Source organism: Hemitrygon akajei, chromosome 21 (assembly GCF_048418815.1).
Source record: "Hemitrygon akajei chromosome 21, sHemAka1.3, whole genome shotgun sequence".
In the NCBI taxonomy this organism is placed as follows: domain Eukaryota; kingdom Metazoa; phylum Chordata; class Chondrichthyes; order Myliobatiformes; family Dasyatidae; genus Hemitrygon; species Hemitrygon akajei.
In genome coordinates, this window is record NC_133144.1 from 34,042,543 (window position 1) to 34,060,490 (window position 17,948).

The following is a 17,948-nucleotide window of genomic DNA, read 5'->3' on the forward strand; positions in this document are numbered from 1 at the left end:
AAATGCCTTTTTGAAGTTCATATAGAGAAGGTCTACACTCCTGTCTTCATTAAACTACATGGTTACTTCCTTAAAAAACTCAATCAAACTGGTGAGGCAAGATTTTCCACTCACAAAGGCATGTGGCATATCCCCAATCCCTAATGTATAGAAATCCTATCCCTCAGAAATTTCTTCCATTATGTCAATACTACTAATATAAGGTTCACCAGCGTATAGTTAACTGGCTTATTCGTGCTGTCCTTTTTGAATAAAGGAGTGACTTCTGTAATCATAAGCTATAAGGACTTTAAATCTCTTGATGTATGGGTGGGAGTGGGGTGGAGCTGGTCTGAGGTACTATGTTAGCAAGTTATTATGGCCTAACAAAATGTGGAAATCCTTTCCCAACCACCACCATACCAAGATATGACTGCTAACTACGTTGTTCCAGCCCTAGAAACTTGATGATCAATATGGGTTGATAATAAGCTAATCTTCTGGTTTTTTTTCACACAAAATTGTCACAAGGACATTCGCTATAATAAGAGAAATGGAAAAATGATATGGGAAAACAAAGGGATGAATGAAGTAAGAGAAGAAACAGGAAAATAAAAGCAAATGGAAGTAAACTTGAGATGGCGGGTGGTTTGGATAAAATATTTGCAGTTACTGGCATGATTTGTAATGACCCACAAGTGCAGTGATACCCCCAAGTGTCCATGTCTTATCAGGCCTCAGCTGACCTTACCTTGTCTCATTCAACAACTGCTAACCCCTGATTGTGTGCTACAACTGTCGCCCAGCTGCAGGGGTTGTTCCCTTTTTAATAGCATTCAAATGCACAATAGTAATTCCCCAGCGCAGAGCCGGTTTTGAAAAGAGAAGCCATGGCATACAGGAGGGTGGGGTGGAGACTTCATTGAATTTTAAAACACGTCCCACTATATCAAACTGCCAGCTTGATCTCAAAGCTACCTTACAAAGATGAAAAGCAACAAAAGGACCAACAAGCCATGTGTCCTGATTAATATTATATTAGATTAAATCTGTTTTATTCACCCTACTCCAGACACATGGCTGTATTGCATTTTCTTCCCTCTGCCTACTTTCTTTCTCTCTCACTTGCTCTTTCAGTCTCCATCTCGGAGATTGCAAGTCATTTCCAATTCGTTGTGGTATTGATCTTTCACTGGGAATCAGTTTTCTAATTAGCTGCAAATTAGGCTTTCTACTGGGGGTGAGGCCTGTCCCCCTGATTTATCACTGGAGTAATTCAGTGCGATTGGAGGGAAATTAAAATGAACTCAATTAAGCAACTAGTTTGCTTTATGGGCTTGGATGGAGTTTCAGACGAAAAATTAATAGTCTCTTGTTGTTTAATAGTCTAATGAAAGTAAATAAAGGTTATCCATTGTAATAAGGCAGCAGCTATAAAAAGTTGTATACAACCACAGCCTTCATTTATGATGCTCCAGATTCATAGTGACATTTAACTGTAATTTCTTTTCCATTAAGATAAACAGTCTCTGTGTAGGGCTTCACTTCAAAGGGGGAGTGTATTGTCAAGACACCTACTTCAAACCAGCAAGGCAAGTTGCAGATCTGACAGATTCTCTGGTGAGCTGCAGTTGCCATTCCTTATTTTGAAATACAATTCATTCATTCAAGATGTAAACCTGATCTGCATATATGTACCACACTGGACTATATCTCAGAAGGTCAAAATGTCTATAGTGTAGTTCTACTCTTCCAAACCTTTAGTTCATCCTCATCACAACATTCATTAGTTAAATTTTATAATGTTATTGTACCATATACTATGCATATGTACATAATATAAAATAGAATTATAATAATGAATATTGCCTATTGTTTAAAATCTTGTGGGCCATCCTGCCTTTTTCTGAACCGGGTCTATTATATCCGACTCAGGGCCTGTACAGTCAGAATGAGAAATATTGTCTCGCTCCCTGTTCCTTATTTCTTTCCCAGTATTCCAGATGCATGTCTAATATTCAGCCTAGATCCTAGCTAAGGGTCCAGGTACCTAAAGCTTCATATCACAATTGAAACTGTGCTCAAGCAGGCAATCTATGACTTCAGCAAAGCTTAAAAAAAGCAAAGGAATCTCTGAGCACATATTCCACCATATGATAAATTCTCCCATTGCAAACTTTCTCAGTAAAGTCAAGCACAATAAATTTCTCATTATAAATTCTCTTATTATAAACCTACAATATACTTCATGTTATAAATTAAATTGCTATAAACATACTTGTTCTAAACTCCCTATAGCCTTTCACTATAAATTCCTTCATTATAAAATCCTTTATTGTGAACTCTCACTGCAAACCCTATCACTATTACCTTTCTGTCTGAATCCATTCTCAAATGTTCACACTATATAATCTCTCACCACAAAACCTCATTGTAAACTCAATCAATCTATATACTCATTATAAATTTGATCATTATAAACTCGATATAAGCTCAATCAATATAAGCTCTCTTCCTATAAATTCTATCACAATAAACTCTAATTAAAACTCATTAAAAGCTCTTTCAAAATTAATTCAGTTGCCATGAGCATTCTCGCCTTCCATTAGGTGTGAGGGTGTAGATTGGCGGGAGGTGGGTAGAGGGATTTCTAATGATGAATGGCAGAAGAAACAAAATTGAAATTCCCTGTACACTCCAGAAGAGGTGTTGTGAGGGAATATAGTGAGGTTTAATGAGCTAGGTATGGATTAGTAAAAGCTGGAGGTGGCTGGTTAAATTAGATGTGCATTAACAAAATTCAGAAAGAGCATGAAAGACTAGAGCACGCATGGCAACAACAGCTGTGGAGTTGAGAAAGTTTATAGCCGCATTATGAACTAAAGGAGGATGAAAAACTAGCCGTTTGGAAGCAACTTAAACAAAGAGCTTCCTTCCCAAAGATAAATACAGAAGGATGAAGGATAATGTTTAGGTTGGTGTGAATGGTAAGACATACTAGGAAGAATTTGGAGGCGGGCTTGTCAATGATTGAGTCCAAGAGAGAGAAGAGGCTGTGGGAAAAGACAAAATCAAGGGAAGATTTTATGAATGGAAGTAATGGTTCATAGAGACACTTTTCAGAATCTCAAACCAAAGATTAACTTTGTATTCTAAAGACATTCAACAAATACTCCTTGAAACTAAATTTTCAAATTCTCACTGTAATATCAGTATCTCACTAGAAATGCTCTCACTGACAACCCTCAGTCCCAACTCTCTACCATTTCATTGATTTATATCATTTTTTATTCAGTGGTTGTAAATCTTTGGAATTCTCCACTCTAGATGACTTTGAATGCTCACATTGAGCTTATTCAATGCAAAGATCGATAGGTTTTTGAATAACGAGGAAGTCAAGGGGTATGGGGATTGGGCAGAAATGGAGTTGATGTGCAGGATCACATTTAATCTGGTAGAATAACAGAACAGGCTCGGCTGGTCTTGTGGCCTACTGTTGCATGGATTCCCTATGTTCAAACCTTTCTTCTTTATTAACTCTCTCATTATAAAATCTTTCACTCACAACTCAACTCTCTCACCATCACTACTCACTGTACTTGGAGATACAGAAGCATTGCGGTTAGGTAACTGAGCCAGTTATCCAGAGGCCTGGACTAATGATCCAGAGACTGAAAGTTAAATTTAATTAATTAAATAAAACTTTGGAATAAAAAGCTATTATCAAAGGTGACCATGAAACAACCATCTGGTTCACTAATGCCCTTTAGGGAAGAAAATTTGCCATCCTTGACTGGACTGGCTTACATGCAGCATCAGAGTCACAGCAAAGTGGTTCTTGCTTGAATGGCATCTGAAATGGCTTTGCAAGTCTTTTGATGGAAAGGTAATTAGGAGTGGAATGCAAATGGTGGCTTTGATAGTGATGTCCATATCCAGTAAATGATTAAAAATATCAAAAATATAATACCCCCTTAACAAAATCTCTGACAGTAAAACCATTGTAAACTCACTGTTAATTTGTTCATACCTAGGGTGCAAATAACTGTGATTATAAATCCTAACAGCTACTTAAACTTTCCAGAAAGAAAATCAACATAAAAATGAAATGGCAGAAGGTTAGATAGGTAGTGATATAAAAGACCAAAGAGAGAATATAGGTTGGATAGAGAAAAAAAATCAGAAATGCCTTTCATTTTATAAATCCCTTGAAAAGTCACCAAATGCTTTCCAGCCATATAAACTCTTCTTAAGTATATTTAGATTTAGTGTAGAATATCTACTACAGCAACTTATTTCTTTATAAAATCTTGTAATTACCATAAACATTCTCATCACAGACTCTTTATGAAGTGTATTGTAAGAAATTTAATCATTAATACTTTCAGTCACTGTAAACTTTCTTGTTGTAAGATATCTCTTGTAAACTATCACCTCGATAAACATTTTCTTATTACCTGTGCCATCAGATAAAATACAACATTCTTATTGTATATAAACTCTCTCTACAAATTCTCAGACTAACCATTAAGTTATCTCACTGAAAATTGTCTTAACACTCACTTACAATAAGTTTATCTGGTTTAAACCCTTTGGTTATAAACTATTAGTGCATTATACTGAGGTTTTATGTTAGAAACGTACATAATAATCCATCTGTTATTTCATAATTTTAAGCCAACGTGCAGACTCATTAGAATCATACCGATACTTAAGTGGTTTTATTGTGAGGATGGCTTCCAAATAATGGTTAAACTCTCCACAGAATGTTTTTCAAATTAGTTGCTAACCTATTTATGTAAACAGTTTAACAGCTATGTTCAAGCAGATCACCAAGGAATTTTCCATTGACATACTATCAATGTGTCACCAGGGACGCTAACCATTGGTGGGTTGTTACTTTACCTGTTTGGTTGTGTTATGTATAAGCTGGGAGTGTATTATGAAATAGCAAGATTTGTGTGTACTAAACTAATGCACCAAGCGGATCAGAGTTTTTCTATAAAAAATGTCATATAGTTACTAGCATGTTCATGTTATCATATTAAGGAAAATGCATGGATTACAGAACACTAAATATAGGATAATAGATATCTAAAGAGATGAGGTGCTCGCAGTATAGTTTTCAAACACTGAAAAACAGATCATTAGGATGGCATTGATAACTGCAACACATCAAGAGGCTCAGGTAATCGATCTACAGATTTGCAATTGCTGATATAGATGTTTTCATCCGATTTTGAGATTTGGGCAACACAGCAAAGCTAACTTTTCTGTGGTTTCTTTCTGCCTTGAGCACATTAAGACACACATATAATTTGGTAATTTGTTAGTCAGACTAGGTCGGAATTGGCGACACTTATCCTGTGGGCATCAGTGGAATGCTGGGTTTGAATCAAAATGTTCATTTTCAGATGCCAATTCATGAATTATCTGGTGCAGTAAGCAACTGAGCTTTGGTAAATAAATGCCATTTACTGTGGTTATATTCAAATTATACAGTCTCTGGTTTGCTAATACAATATCAAAACACTCAGTCACTGTGGGTATGCGTACACAACAGTTGAACACTGAAGGATTCAATTTGTGTAAAAGATATGAATAGCAAAATAATACATTATAATATTTAGTGTAACACACAATATGCTGGAGGAACTCAGCAGGTCAGGCAGCATCTATGGAAAAGAGTAACGTTTCAGGCCAAGATCCTTCATCGGGACTAGAAAGGAAGGGGAGAAGTCCTTCCTTAGCAGTCTTGATGAAGGGTGTCAGGCTGAAATGTCAACTGTTTACTCTTTTCCATAGATGCTGTCTGGCCCACTGAGCTCCTCCAGCATTTGTGTGTGTTGCTTTGGATTTCCAGCACCTGCAGGTTTTCTCATGATTATAATATTTAGGCTTTTATTTGCAACAATGCAGAAGTAAAATAGGACTCAGGCACTTTATGCTCCCATTCACAGCCTTACAATAGCCTCGAGTGGAAAGTATGGCTGCTACTGTAAGGTGGAAAACATAGCATCTAATTTGCATGCAGCACGTTCCCCCAGATATTTGTTTATTCATGTTGTTTAAGGGGTAACTCTTCTGCTCTTCTGCTATGGAACTATCAGTGATCAAATGAAAGGACTCCTCTGGAATCCCTCACTTGAAAAATCATGTATCTGACAGTGCGGCACTCCCTCTGAACTTGCACTCATGTGTCATCCCAAGTTCCTGGATCAGATTTGAATCTCTGATGTTTTAGCTCAGACAGTGTTCCTGGAAGAGCTGGTAAAAATAACTAACTTCTTGTTGAGGGAAGAGAGACCTTTCCTCTTTGTTCCCCTCCCTCCAAAACCTCCTGAAGAAAAGCCGCCTCACCTGCTCTGATTTGATGTGCTCTCCTGAGTTGAAGACGTCTGAGTAGTGCTGGCGTTCAAAGACTCGTTCCAGGGCCTCCAACTGCTGCTGGGCAAAGGCTTCGCTTCGCAGTTGCTTCCTTACACTCTCTGCTGTTCCCTGAGAATCTCCGTTTGGACCAGAGTTATCCTGGGTATCTAAGAGGAAGAGGACACAAACTGCATTTTATGTTTTACTTTGTCTGAATTATAAAGAGTATTTTCTTTGCATTTTCAATTAATAGGTGCTTAGGAATTCACTAAAGCAAAAATTATCACTGAATTCAGAAGGTATTGGCTACAGTGAGTAGCCCAGAACATTGGTTAGATTGAGTAATATGCTGGATTCACCAAGACTCACAATCTTTAAACAGGATTAAAGTCTAGATGAGGAAATTTGGCAGTTAGGATCTTCCCGGTTGCTTATTGCCCGGGAACTGACAGTTCTAACTTGCCCAACTGGCAAGCAGCAAGGAAATCTTTGAACTTCAGCACATTAGAGATTTGCATTAATGAGGTGGGACTGCCTTTCTTCATAATAGTGAGGGAAATTTACAGGAAGGCATTGGTGCAGAATCTAGAATTCAGAGGGGAAGAGCTTAAAGCTTCAGCTCTATATATGGTCCAAAACTCCATTTGCTAAGCAATAGTGAAAACTGGCTCTCTCCCCAGCTGTCTGTGCTTGTGTTTATACTCCATACACATGCCTGCCCACACTACTTCAACTGGCTAAGTCAACAAAAGCACTTCCTTCTCTTCCTCTCTCCATAGGTGTCATGTCCTTAGAATGTTAAATCCATGAATTAGATCAAGATCCCCACATTCTCACCATTCTCTAGGTGACGAATGTCTCTCTAATTTCCTTATTTCATTTAACAGCTATTTATTATTTATGGCTCCAAACTTTCGGTTTCTCCACAATGGGAAAATTTTACTCTACAATACTCTCAAAACAAGTGTTTGATCTTAAGTACTCCTCCTTTCCTGCTGAGTATGTGTCTCTGACTTTCATCACTCTATATTAGCCACATTCCTACTGCCTGCATCCTACAGTCTGGAATTCCCAGCCTCCATTCCCACCCCACCTGAAAGGTATCCTTAAGGTTACGTCCATACCATCCTCCAATTTGGCTCAGTGTGGGAATGTAATGTTGAGACTTTATAAAGCACAGGTGAGACCTCACTTGGAGTATTATGATCAGTTTCAGGTCCCTGATCTTAGAAAGGATATGCTAAAACTGGAGAATTTCAAAGGAGGTTCACGAAAATGATTCCAGTATTGAATGGCTTGTCATATGAAGAGTGTCAGATGTCTCTGGGTCTGTATTCACTTGAATTCAGAAGAATGAGGGATTACCTCATAGAAACCTATCAAATAGTAAAAGGCCTTGATAGAGTGGATATGGAGAGGATGTTTCCTATGGTGGGAAAGTCTAAAACCAGAGGGTACAGCCTCAGAATAGAGGGGCATCCTTTTAGAACAGAAATGAGGAGGAATTTCTTTAGTCAGAAAGTGATGAATCTGTGGAATTCTTTGGGACAGTCAGCAGTGGAGACCAAGTCTGTATGTGTATTTAAGGCAGATGTTGATAGATTCTTGATTGGTCAAGGCATGAGGGTATTCAGTGAGAAGGCAAGAGATTGGAGCTGAAAGGAAAATTGGATCAGCCATGATGAAATGGTGGAGCAGACTTGATGGCAAAATGGCCTAATTCTGTTCCTATATCTTATGGTCTTATGATTAAAGATTCCTGTAAACGGCCTTGGGATCTTTTATCAATTAAAGGTCTGTACGTAAATACAAAATGTTGCTGTTGCCACTATCTATGAAGGCATCCTCTGCCTTATCTTTCTAGATGAAGCAATGGAAAAAATTGCCCCAATCAATATTCAGTTCCAGTTTCATCACTGTGAACTTTTTAGTTTGCATCAATACTGGTGTCTCTAAATCCCATTTATAAATGGAGTTCCAAACTAATAGAATGCTGGAAGTGAAAATGCTGATCAAAAGTCAGATTGCCCTAGCAACCAACTGAAATGTACGCCATCTTCTCTTCCCTAGATACAGGTAGCCCCCATGGCTATAGACATGAACAAGTGTCGAGCTGGAGCGGAGCACAAGTCGGCAATATGGCTACATCATAAAATCTCTGGATTCTCTAACCAACCTTTCAAGTCTAAGCTCCGCAAACACACCATTACTGGATTGCCCCTATTCTCTTGATAAATGTGTAAAACTCTGTGAAGATTGCACAGAGGCTTAATGTAACATTGCCTATTATATGAATAGTGTGAGGTATATTTTACAGTCAAAACTCTTTACATTTTAATTCTCAATTTTGAATTTTTTTGAAGATTTTGCTCCGCGGCTGAGACACAGATGCAAAGCTGCATTTAATTTTGCACTGTTCACCTGAGCCCTTCCCCATTGCATCTTATTCTAATGCATAATATCTTTCCTTCCCTCGATCACAAGCAGTCTCTTAAATCTCTTCCAACTGTCAGCCATCTCTCTCAGTGCAGGCTGTGGCACTCTCAGTTTAGTCTGGGGCTTCAGATACCAACAAATCTGTCATTCTAAATTTGCTGTAGATTATGTTCTCTTTCCAGCACTGGGTGATATATGATATGCAAGGCCCTATTGATTGCCTGATCTTGTGGCAAAGGCTCCAGAAATGAACTTGAAATGAACATCATGCTTCAACTCATTGTGCGTATAATACTCTACTTAATCCCACATTTTTCACAGCTATGGAATTCAATTGATCAATCATGTTTCACTGATAGTACTATTTCAGGGTGTTATTGCTGTTCCATTTCAAGTCTTGACCTTTCCTTCGCTGGGCCAGGAGATGAGCTTATACCAACTCCAGGAAAGAAAATATCATCACCTTACAGCAAGCTACTGCATTTATCTGGAACCAGACTCTTGCATCTTTTCGTTTGTGCATGGTAAATATCAGAAAGTCCACACAACTGGAATGACGTGTAAATACTGATGTCATGACCAAGGTTAGGAAATAATCTATGCAGAAACATTATCAATGAAAGCAGATACAGAAATATGGCATTAGACTTTCTAATCAAGGTTCCCAGTATGTGGGCTGAACTACAGAGTGAAATTGAACCAAGGGCTTCAAGTGGTGATTTCATTTAATGACTAATATCAGGGAGTGATATGATATACAGGGGGCTAAGATAATGGATAATGGATACCTTGGACTGAATTATAGGCTGGACTGCAATCAAAAGGTCTGAATCATTTGGGTATAGAAAACAAATATCGCTGAGCTCAAATGCTTCCCGAAGGAAGATAGATAAGTGAATGAAAGGCAACAGGATTGTGATTAACTGGAATTCTCTTAGAAGGAGTAGGTGTTATTCAACGTGTCAGATGGCTTCCTTCCATGTTTTAGCCATTCTGTGAGTTACTGGTCTGAGGCAGAGTCAGAATCTGAGGCAGAATTGATGAGACAGAGTCATCTGTATATAGGTTCATAGATTGTTGGGAATGAGTCACTCGCTGGAATCGAATACAGTTAATGTTAATAATCAATATCATGCACACTGCAAGCAGATTCTTGTTATCACACCAGCTATTATCGGAGGAATTAACCCAAGTCCCTCTGAGGCCTTCTGTAAGGCCCATACTGAGCCTTTGTGTTTCCGGATGTTGGAGGAAGCAGTGTGTTACTGCTTCTTGCCTACTCCAATGGATACTTGCCCGCCCTGCTACCATTGAACCCACCTCTCCCTGTAAGCTAACGCCTTGTAAAACTGTGCTGCCCATGGCCCAACTTCACCACTACTCCTGGACTAGTTTACCTACGGTTAAACTGTTAAACAATGCTTCCATTTTCAGGCTTGTCAATAACCATGCCCTATCCCTCTCTCTGTAATCTGCTTCCCAGCATCTCTGTTCTCATGATTACTCCTCACTGGCAGATCCCCAAGGTCAAATACTCTTCCTGAGCACCTCTTTACCTCTTCATCTCCTCTCTTTCATTTCATTTAGATGATTCTTAAAATCTATTTAAAAAATAAGGATCCAAGAAACAGGAGCATCTTTTTCTTGATGAAGGGTCTCGGCCTGAAATGTTAACTGTTTGTTCTCCTCCATAGATGATGCTTAACTTGCCGAGTTCCTCCAACATTTTGCATGTCTTTTTAGTTCCCTACTCAACTGTTTCCTTATCTGGACCAGTGCCAAAGTTTGCTTGAAAATGCTCGTTCAGATATCCAGCTACTAAACATGGGCTGGTGGTGCAGTGGCATCTTTTGAGGTGGAAGGTCCTGTGATCGAATCTGCCAAGGTCCCAACCTGGGCAGCAGCAGTATTGGCATGGAAGAAATGCCTGGCAATCTACTTCTGCATCTTGTAATGGAGAACTACACTATCCATCCATAGGATTGCCATGAGTCAACAATGACCCAATGGCACTCAACAACAACAAATTTGTATCAGTAAACTCTAGTGTCAACAGTAAAAATAGATATTCTGATTCGATGAAGTTCCACGGACTTTACTCCCTCGTCACACACAGTGAAAACATAATTATTAAATTGAGCCAAGGATTTAATGGGAAAATAAATTATTTAAATTGTTTACAGCAATCTGTGCTTGTAAGGTTATCAGATCCATCTTGTGAGGAGATTATTGGAGGTATTGCGTGCCAGCTATTGAGGAATATACTCATTTCTCCCCTTCTTGGTTACATCACTGCTCTTTACCTGCCTATTAAGCAAATCCTTTTTTGTCATCAACAAGCACATTTGTGCTTTCTTTTCTGTGTCGAATCATATCGGTTACAATATAGATAGCATTTCAGGAATATGGCCACAGTGCTGTGTTGCTGTCTCAGTACAGGCTTTTCCCATATGGCTCCCGAGGGGCCTTTCACACTGGCACCAGTTGTTGCTGTATCAAACTCAATTGCTCTCCTCGGTACAGAAACAAATAGAGTCATTAATTACTCTCTATCAGTTCAGACCTACTACACAGGACAATCGATACAAGGCATTTGTCATTCACTCCAGCTCCACAGGCTGTCTATACAAAAGAAAAATAAACTCATGAGCTCCATCAGCTAGCACTTAGAGCTACTTTTTGACACTGTGCTGTGTGTGCAGTTTGAACCATTCTTTACTGTCCCTGTAGAGACAGGGCGCAGAGTACAGTGGTGCAAATTTCTTGTAAGACCATGACTCGTATGAAAAATAAAACTGATACAATGGTACAGCTTTTTTTTTTACACTGGGTATTTCAGACCTGGCGGCCTCAAAACAGTGACCACAGCCTATGGGAGGGAACAGTGACCCTCTGGCATTCACCCTCTGGGGGTCGGGTATACTAATGTTCAGCCAGTGCCGGGAGGCAGAATTGGGAATACACTGACATTCACGGAAGAGGGAAGCCAGATTCCCAGGGGCATTACTTGGGGACAGAACAGAGGTCTCTATAGACTGAGAAATCAGCTGGGGGGGGCAGGAGGTCAGAGGGCAAATCTGAATACTGGTCATGTGGTGGTGGGGGGGTGCGGGCTGCCTGGAGATTGAAAGGGGAACGCTGAGTGGTTAAACTGAATCCAAGGATGACCAGCGAGACGGGCAAGTGAGCATCTGTGACAGAATTGTGAGATATTTGTATAAAACTTCCAATGCTGACCAACAATGGTGCTATCCCTCCCACACGCTATGATTGCCAGTATTCCTGATCTCCCTTCCCTTTCCCTCCTGATGCCCTTGATTGCTCAAAGAAGAATGTTGAAGCCACAGCATCCCCAACCCTACTGCAGCTTCACCCATCACAGGCTCAGTCAGGGAAGTGACCAACAATCTGAGCCCTGCCTTGAGAGGGAAGGAATGATTGAAAGCCTTGGAGTAACAGAATGACAAACATCATTCAATATAGGTGCAGTGTGTACTGCAATTTGCTGTCCCACCCCATCAGTGCCTTTCCAGAGCACTATTCAGAGTGTACCAGAACCTCTATGCATAAGCACCCAGACAAATTTTCTGACTAATGTAAAAGAGCTGCTGATATGTTATTTACATGCTTCATTCAATTAATATCAATTTTCAATTGCAAATTGCTTAAGATGTGATTGAATTTCCAGGTATCTAGTTTTCTGAACTACTTCCCAAACTTTGCTAACTTTCCAGCATTATCCAAGAATCAAACAGTGATTTCCTAAACAGGGGTCTCTAAAGGACAGGAAATATATCATGGAGGTATTAGACAGGAGCTCTGTTTTTTTTTGTTCATTTTATTTATTGTGTACTGTGATAGAAAACAAAAAAGTACCTGGGCAACAGATAAGTTATCCAATCAAGTGAAGATATTTGTTCGCAGTGGATCATGGGATGTATTATGGCATGCGACAGCAAGAGAGTTAGATGAGAGGGGTTAGAGAAAGAGGGTCATACGGTGAAATATCCAGCAAGGAATCCAACCAGACTCTGTAACTCTACAACATTCTGAAAGCAGATTGCTACAATAAGAGTACAAAAAAAACAGGACAGGCCACCCAGCAGACACCTTGGCCTTAGACCTCTACCAAATTAATCAGGCAAAAGCCATCTAACACCAACAGTTTGTTTAGCGGTGGAGAGGTGTCACATTGCGTGACACAGTGAAGAGCAGCAGCAACTCTGGAAGGAGAAACAGAGTCAACACTTCTCTCTCAACAGATGCTGACTGACCTGCTGAGTATTTGCAGCATTTTCTGCTGCTATTTCCAGCATTTGCAGGGCTTTGATGTTGATTGTAAAACAATGACACACCATAATCTCACCCAAAGAATCACATTTTACGGCCGTTTTAGGGACCATTTTGTCCCTTCAGTGATGGCAGCAGAATAAACAAGGGAGGAGGTGACTCATGGAGTCCCCAATATTGTACCCGAATCGCATGATCTTGCAAGACGGACAAAGAAATCTCTCTAATTATTGCTTAATGACCCTCCTCTGTTAATGGGTCATGAAAGTAGAATAGTATAGCACAGAAACAGGTTTGCTAAAACAAAATCAGAAAATGGTGGAAATACTCAGCATGTCAGGCTGCATCTGTGGGAAGTGTTTCAGGTTGAAACTAGTTGAGGATGATCATTAACCCTCTTTCTCTTCCCACAAGTGCTTCCTGACCTGCTGAGTGTTCCCAGTATTTTCTGCTTCTACTTTGCTAAAGCAAATTCTTTTAATCTTAACAAATAAGAGTTAAGTACTAACTGATCTAGTTTTTGTCCACATGACTGGGGGAGCAGATCCCATTGCTCGGTGACGATAATAATTGTGCTGTGAGAAACCAGGATCCCTGTGTATTTTGCCTCATGGATGAGCTGTTTATAACTGGTGTCTGCTTATTCTTGCACCTCACTTAGCCGCTGGCGATGGGATTAACCCCTCTCTATATTGCACCCAGTCTCTTTGGCAGTTTATCATTGGTGCTTGCCTGTCCTACTGTAATATCTATTTTTAATCATGGGCATGGTGACTGGAAGAGTGCTGAATCTGATACAGTTAGCACGAGCTTAATCTCTTCCCTTCCCTGTATCACATAAATAAGAAATCTTTGTGGAAGAATACTAAACTAAACAAGAATTGATCTGTGGAGAATTTGTTCCAGAAATGTATCAGACAATGACTTAACATGTAACCTGAGAGACACAGCCCGAACTGATTACCCCAAGGTGCTAAGAATAAACAGAGGAAGCTACACTATTATCTGACACATCCAGGTAACTACACGGTTCCCCAGTGTCCGTGTCACAACCAATTTAGCTCTGCCTCTGCACTGAAATAATATTTCAGTCAAAGCCTCCAGTGTCAGCTCATGGCTCACTTCATTCCCTATATCTTTTTTTTCAATTTTCTCACCTCCCTTATGAGCTTCAAAGGACACAGCTCGTCTGATGCTAGTGTTTCTCCATATATACAGAGCATGTGGCTATTCAACCATGGGGAGTTTCACTGCTACTTGTGATCTCACTGCCCACCTGCTAATCATTTGCACAGAATCTCTGAAAGGGATCTCTGTATAATAGGATCAGGATCAAGAGTCCAACCCAGAAAACTTCTCTCTCCAGTCTAGGCTACTGGAGTACTGTAATAATTCAAATGATGTGTAGATCGAGATCAGGAGCACATCCATTCGAATCCACAGGCCCATTGCATAGGAATTAAGGTCAAAGATAGCAACATATGACAAGGGCTCCCCTTATACGTCCAAAGCCCAGGCAAAGCAATCTTCAGTCAGCACCTGTGAAAGATGCTCACTACTTTTACTCACCCTCCATTACACATTAAACATTAAACTCTTGTCCCACAAAATATCATTGCACAATGCAACTAGGAGCCAGTATTTTAACTGAACTACACAGTTGGTCCAAATCTCCTGCCTCTTTACCTCCAGCCCTACAAATTTACAATTTTACACAGAACATACAACAGCAGAGTGCGGAAGCAGGCCTTTTGGCCCATGATGTTGTGTCAAACTAATTAAGCTAATGAAGCCTAATTATACTAATCCCTTCTGCCTGCACATGGTCCCCATCTCCACATTCTCTGAATATTCATATCCTTATCTCAGATCCTCTTAAATCTCTGTTGTATCTGCCTCCACTACCGCCACTGGCAGTATATCCCAGGTAATTACCACTCTGTAAAGAATCTCCTTTGAACATTCTCCTCACTTTAAATACATGCCCTCTATAATAGAAACCTGACCAGAAAGATGCCAACAACACACACAAAATGCTGGTGGAACACAGCAGGCCAGGCAGCATCTATAGGGAGAAGCACTGTCGACGTTTTGGGCCGAGACCCTTCATCAGGACTAGAAAGATGCCTGCTGTCTACTCTATCTATGCCTGTTATAATTTTATAAAGTTCTATCCCGTCTCCCCTCAGCCTCTGCTACTCCAGAGAAAATAAGACAATCTTGTCCAAGCTCTCCTTTTAGCGCCTGCTCTTTTGCAGATTTTGAAGGACAGTACAGTGCAAAAGTCTTCAGCACCTATCCATAGCTAGAATGCTTAAGAATTTTGCACAGTATTGTAGTTATTTTATCCATTGCATTGAACTACTTCCACAAAACATGACACGCGTGAGTGATGATAAATCTGATTCTGATATGGTTCTCAGTAGTGGACCTAGAGTGGGAAGGGGACAGGGAGAAGGGAATCATGGTTGGGAAAAGAGGAAGGGACAAGAAAAGGAGGAGGAAAAACCAGAGAGACATTCTGTAATGATCAATAAACCAATTGTTTGGAATCAAATGACCTTGCCTGGTATCTTAGCACTAAGCATATCTGCAGCTGTGCCAGCCCCCTGCCCTGGCATTCCTTCTCTGCCATCTGTCCCACTCTCCACCCTTGCCATTCCTGACATCCTTTGCTCCCAGCAGATTTACAAACTTGCTCCCCGCTCCATGTTGACAAATACAGTATTGAGCAAATGTCTTAGGCACCCTAGCTACACATCTGCCTAAGTCTCTTGCACAGTACTGTACTTACCCGCTTGGCTTTGGAAAGCCACTTCAGTCCAGTTCCACAGTTCCAGAACACAGCAACACAATGTGAGAAAGGTTTCCGTCCATTTGTTTCCTGAATTTTTTTGTCACTTACCTGAAACGTTCATCTCCTAGTTACCAACCCTCCTGATCCTGAGTTCAACTTCCCTTTTTCTCCACCATCAAACACCTGATGACTCTAAACATAACCATTACCTCCTAACTCTCTCTGTTCTTAAGAATGCAAAGGTTGTCCAGTCTCGCAATATCTATGATGCTTAATTATCCTCAAATCCTTGCTCCTGCACCACGTTCAAAAGTATATCACTTGGTTCATATTGTCTCTCCAGACTTTTCCTTCCAAACTGCAGTCCCTGGCCCTCAACCAGCTGTTGAGACACATCTGTAAGCTCTGTGTGGCAGTGTGTTGCATGAGTGCTGGGCTGTGCTGTACACTTTAAGGCTAAGTAGTGAGCATACTCATTTTGCAGTTAAAGGTGGTAAGGATTGGATTTCTCTGGGCCCAGGACAAGTGGAAATATGGCTTCAGAACCTGCAAATTAATAGTGTCCATGGAGCCATCTATCCATCCACTCATGACCCTCACCCCATACACCCTCCCTATTCCTCCTCAGCCTCTTCTGGCTAGGGAACTATTCACATAAAATAGCCCCTCACCTCTGTATGCACTGAACGAGGAGCTACAGATGAGTACCCATTCACAGGTGGGAATTTCTCCATCACCCACTTCATTGCTTAAAATTTGCTAGGGCATGAGTCTATGTGCAGAAAGCACATGGGTAGCTGGTGGCTCATTAGGATGAATTAGCTGTACATTGGACATTATCCTGGAGACTGGAGTTTACCTATTCTATCCTACTGATTTATGGCTACTATGGAACATTGAAGGACATATAAGGCAATAAAAAGGAGACAAGAGTCATACAATATCTATATAAATACCTATTTTGACATTTGCCATTCTCCCTATTCATTTCATTTTTCTTCGCTTCTTGTTGGATGATCTATAAGATGTACCTTGTTGACCAAGCCATTCTCCACTTATCTAAAGATAGCATTCCTTAGTTCAGTGTCCATTATTGTTTGATTGCATTGACAATCACCATTGCACATTTGTACTGCACAATATGTGTTAGCAAGAAAGCACAGCAAGCTCCCACAGATGGTAGTAAATTTTTGGCCACCAGTATTTATCCTTTGGGTAATATTACTGAGATAAATTAGCTGGAGCATTGGATTGAGGTCTCCTGCTCCCTTTCCAAAAGTCATTTTTTATTTCCATCTGAGAAGGCAACTTGTTTAACAGTTTTGCATTCAATTTGGAAGTGCAAATTTAGGTCTGAATCCATAGTATTAAACTTAAGACACGCATAGATCAAATTTGTTAAAGTGGGTGAAAAGAAATGAATGACAAATAAGAAATGAAAAAAATGATTTCATAATTCTCAACCAATATACTGTACATTGCAATCGAATGAATAGGCTTAAATTAAAAGTTGCAGAGAACAGCAACAGCTCTGAGGATTGATGGAATTTTGGAAACAATCAAAGATGACAAAAATGATTATATAGATTAGAGCAGAAACTAGCAAGGACTGTATTTTTAAAAATTGCAAGAGCTTCTTTCAGGATGTAAAGAGGAAGAAAGCAGCCAAGGAGCATTGACCTTCATTGCAAGGGGGTTATATGGAAGAGTAAAGAGATGTTTCTGTCGATCAACAGGACAGTAGTGAGACTACATCTGGAATATCGTGCATAATTTTAGTCTCCTTACTTAACCTTCCAGTGTTAGAAGGTTCACTAAATTGATACCTGGGATGTGGGAAATTTTTGAGAAAATTTTCAGCAGATCGAGAAACTCACTGGATTTTTAAAGTAAGTAGATGAACTTACTGGAACATGTTTGAGGGGACTGCAAGGATATTCACCTGGTGGGGCATGTTAAACCTCTGGGATCTAGGCTGAGGAAAATGAAGACAAACTTCCTCACTTATGGCTGTGAATTCCTTAAGCCAGAGCATTGTGAGTATTGAGTCACTGTATAGTCAAGGCTGAGATCAGTA

General features: G+C 40.0%; 1 protein-coding gene across 15 annotated transcripts in view; it reads right to left on the bottom strand.

Moving 5' to 3' along the window:
• LOC140714202 (paired box protein Pax-2-like) overlaps window positions 1-17,948 on the bottom strand; it is a 167,295-nt gene that overhangs the window by 35,884 nt on the left and 113,463 nt on the right. For 9 of the 15 annotated variants that reach the window (XM_073025180.1, XM_073025171.1, XM_073025172.1 and 6 more), the window contains one exon: window positions 6,340-6,536. In XM_073025180.1, coding sequence (XP_072881281.1) covers window positions 6,340-6,536 — 197 coding nt within the window. The remainder of the gene's footprint in view (window positions 1-6,339; window positions 6,537-17,948) is intronic. The other 6 variants (XM_073025175.1, XM_073025181.1, XM_073025176.1 and 3 more) reach the window with 1 other exon arrangement.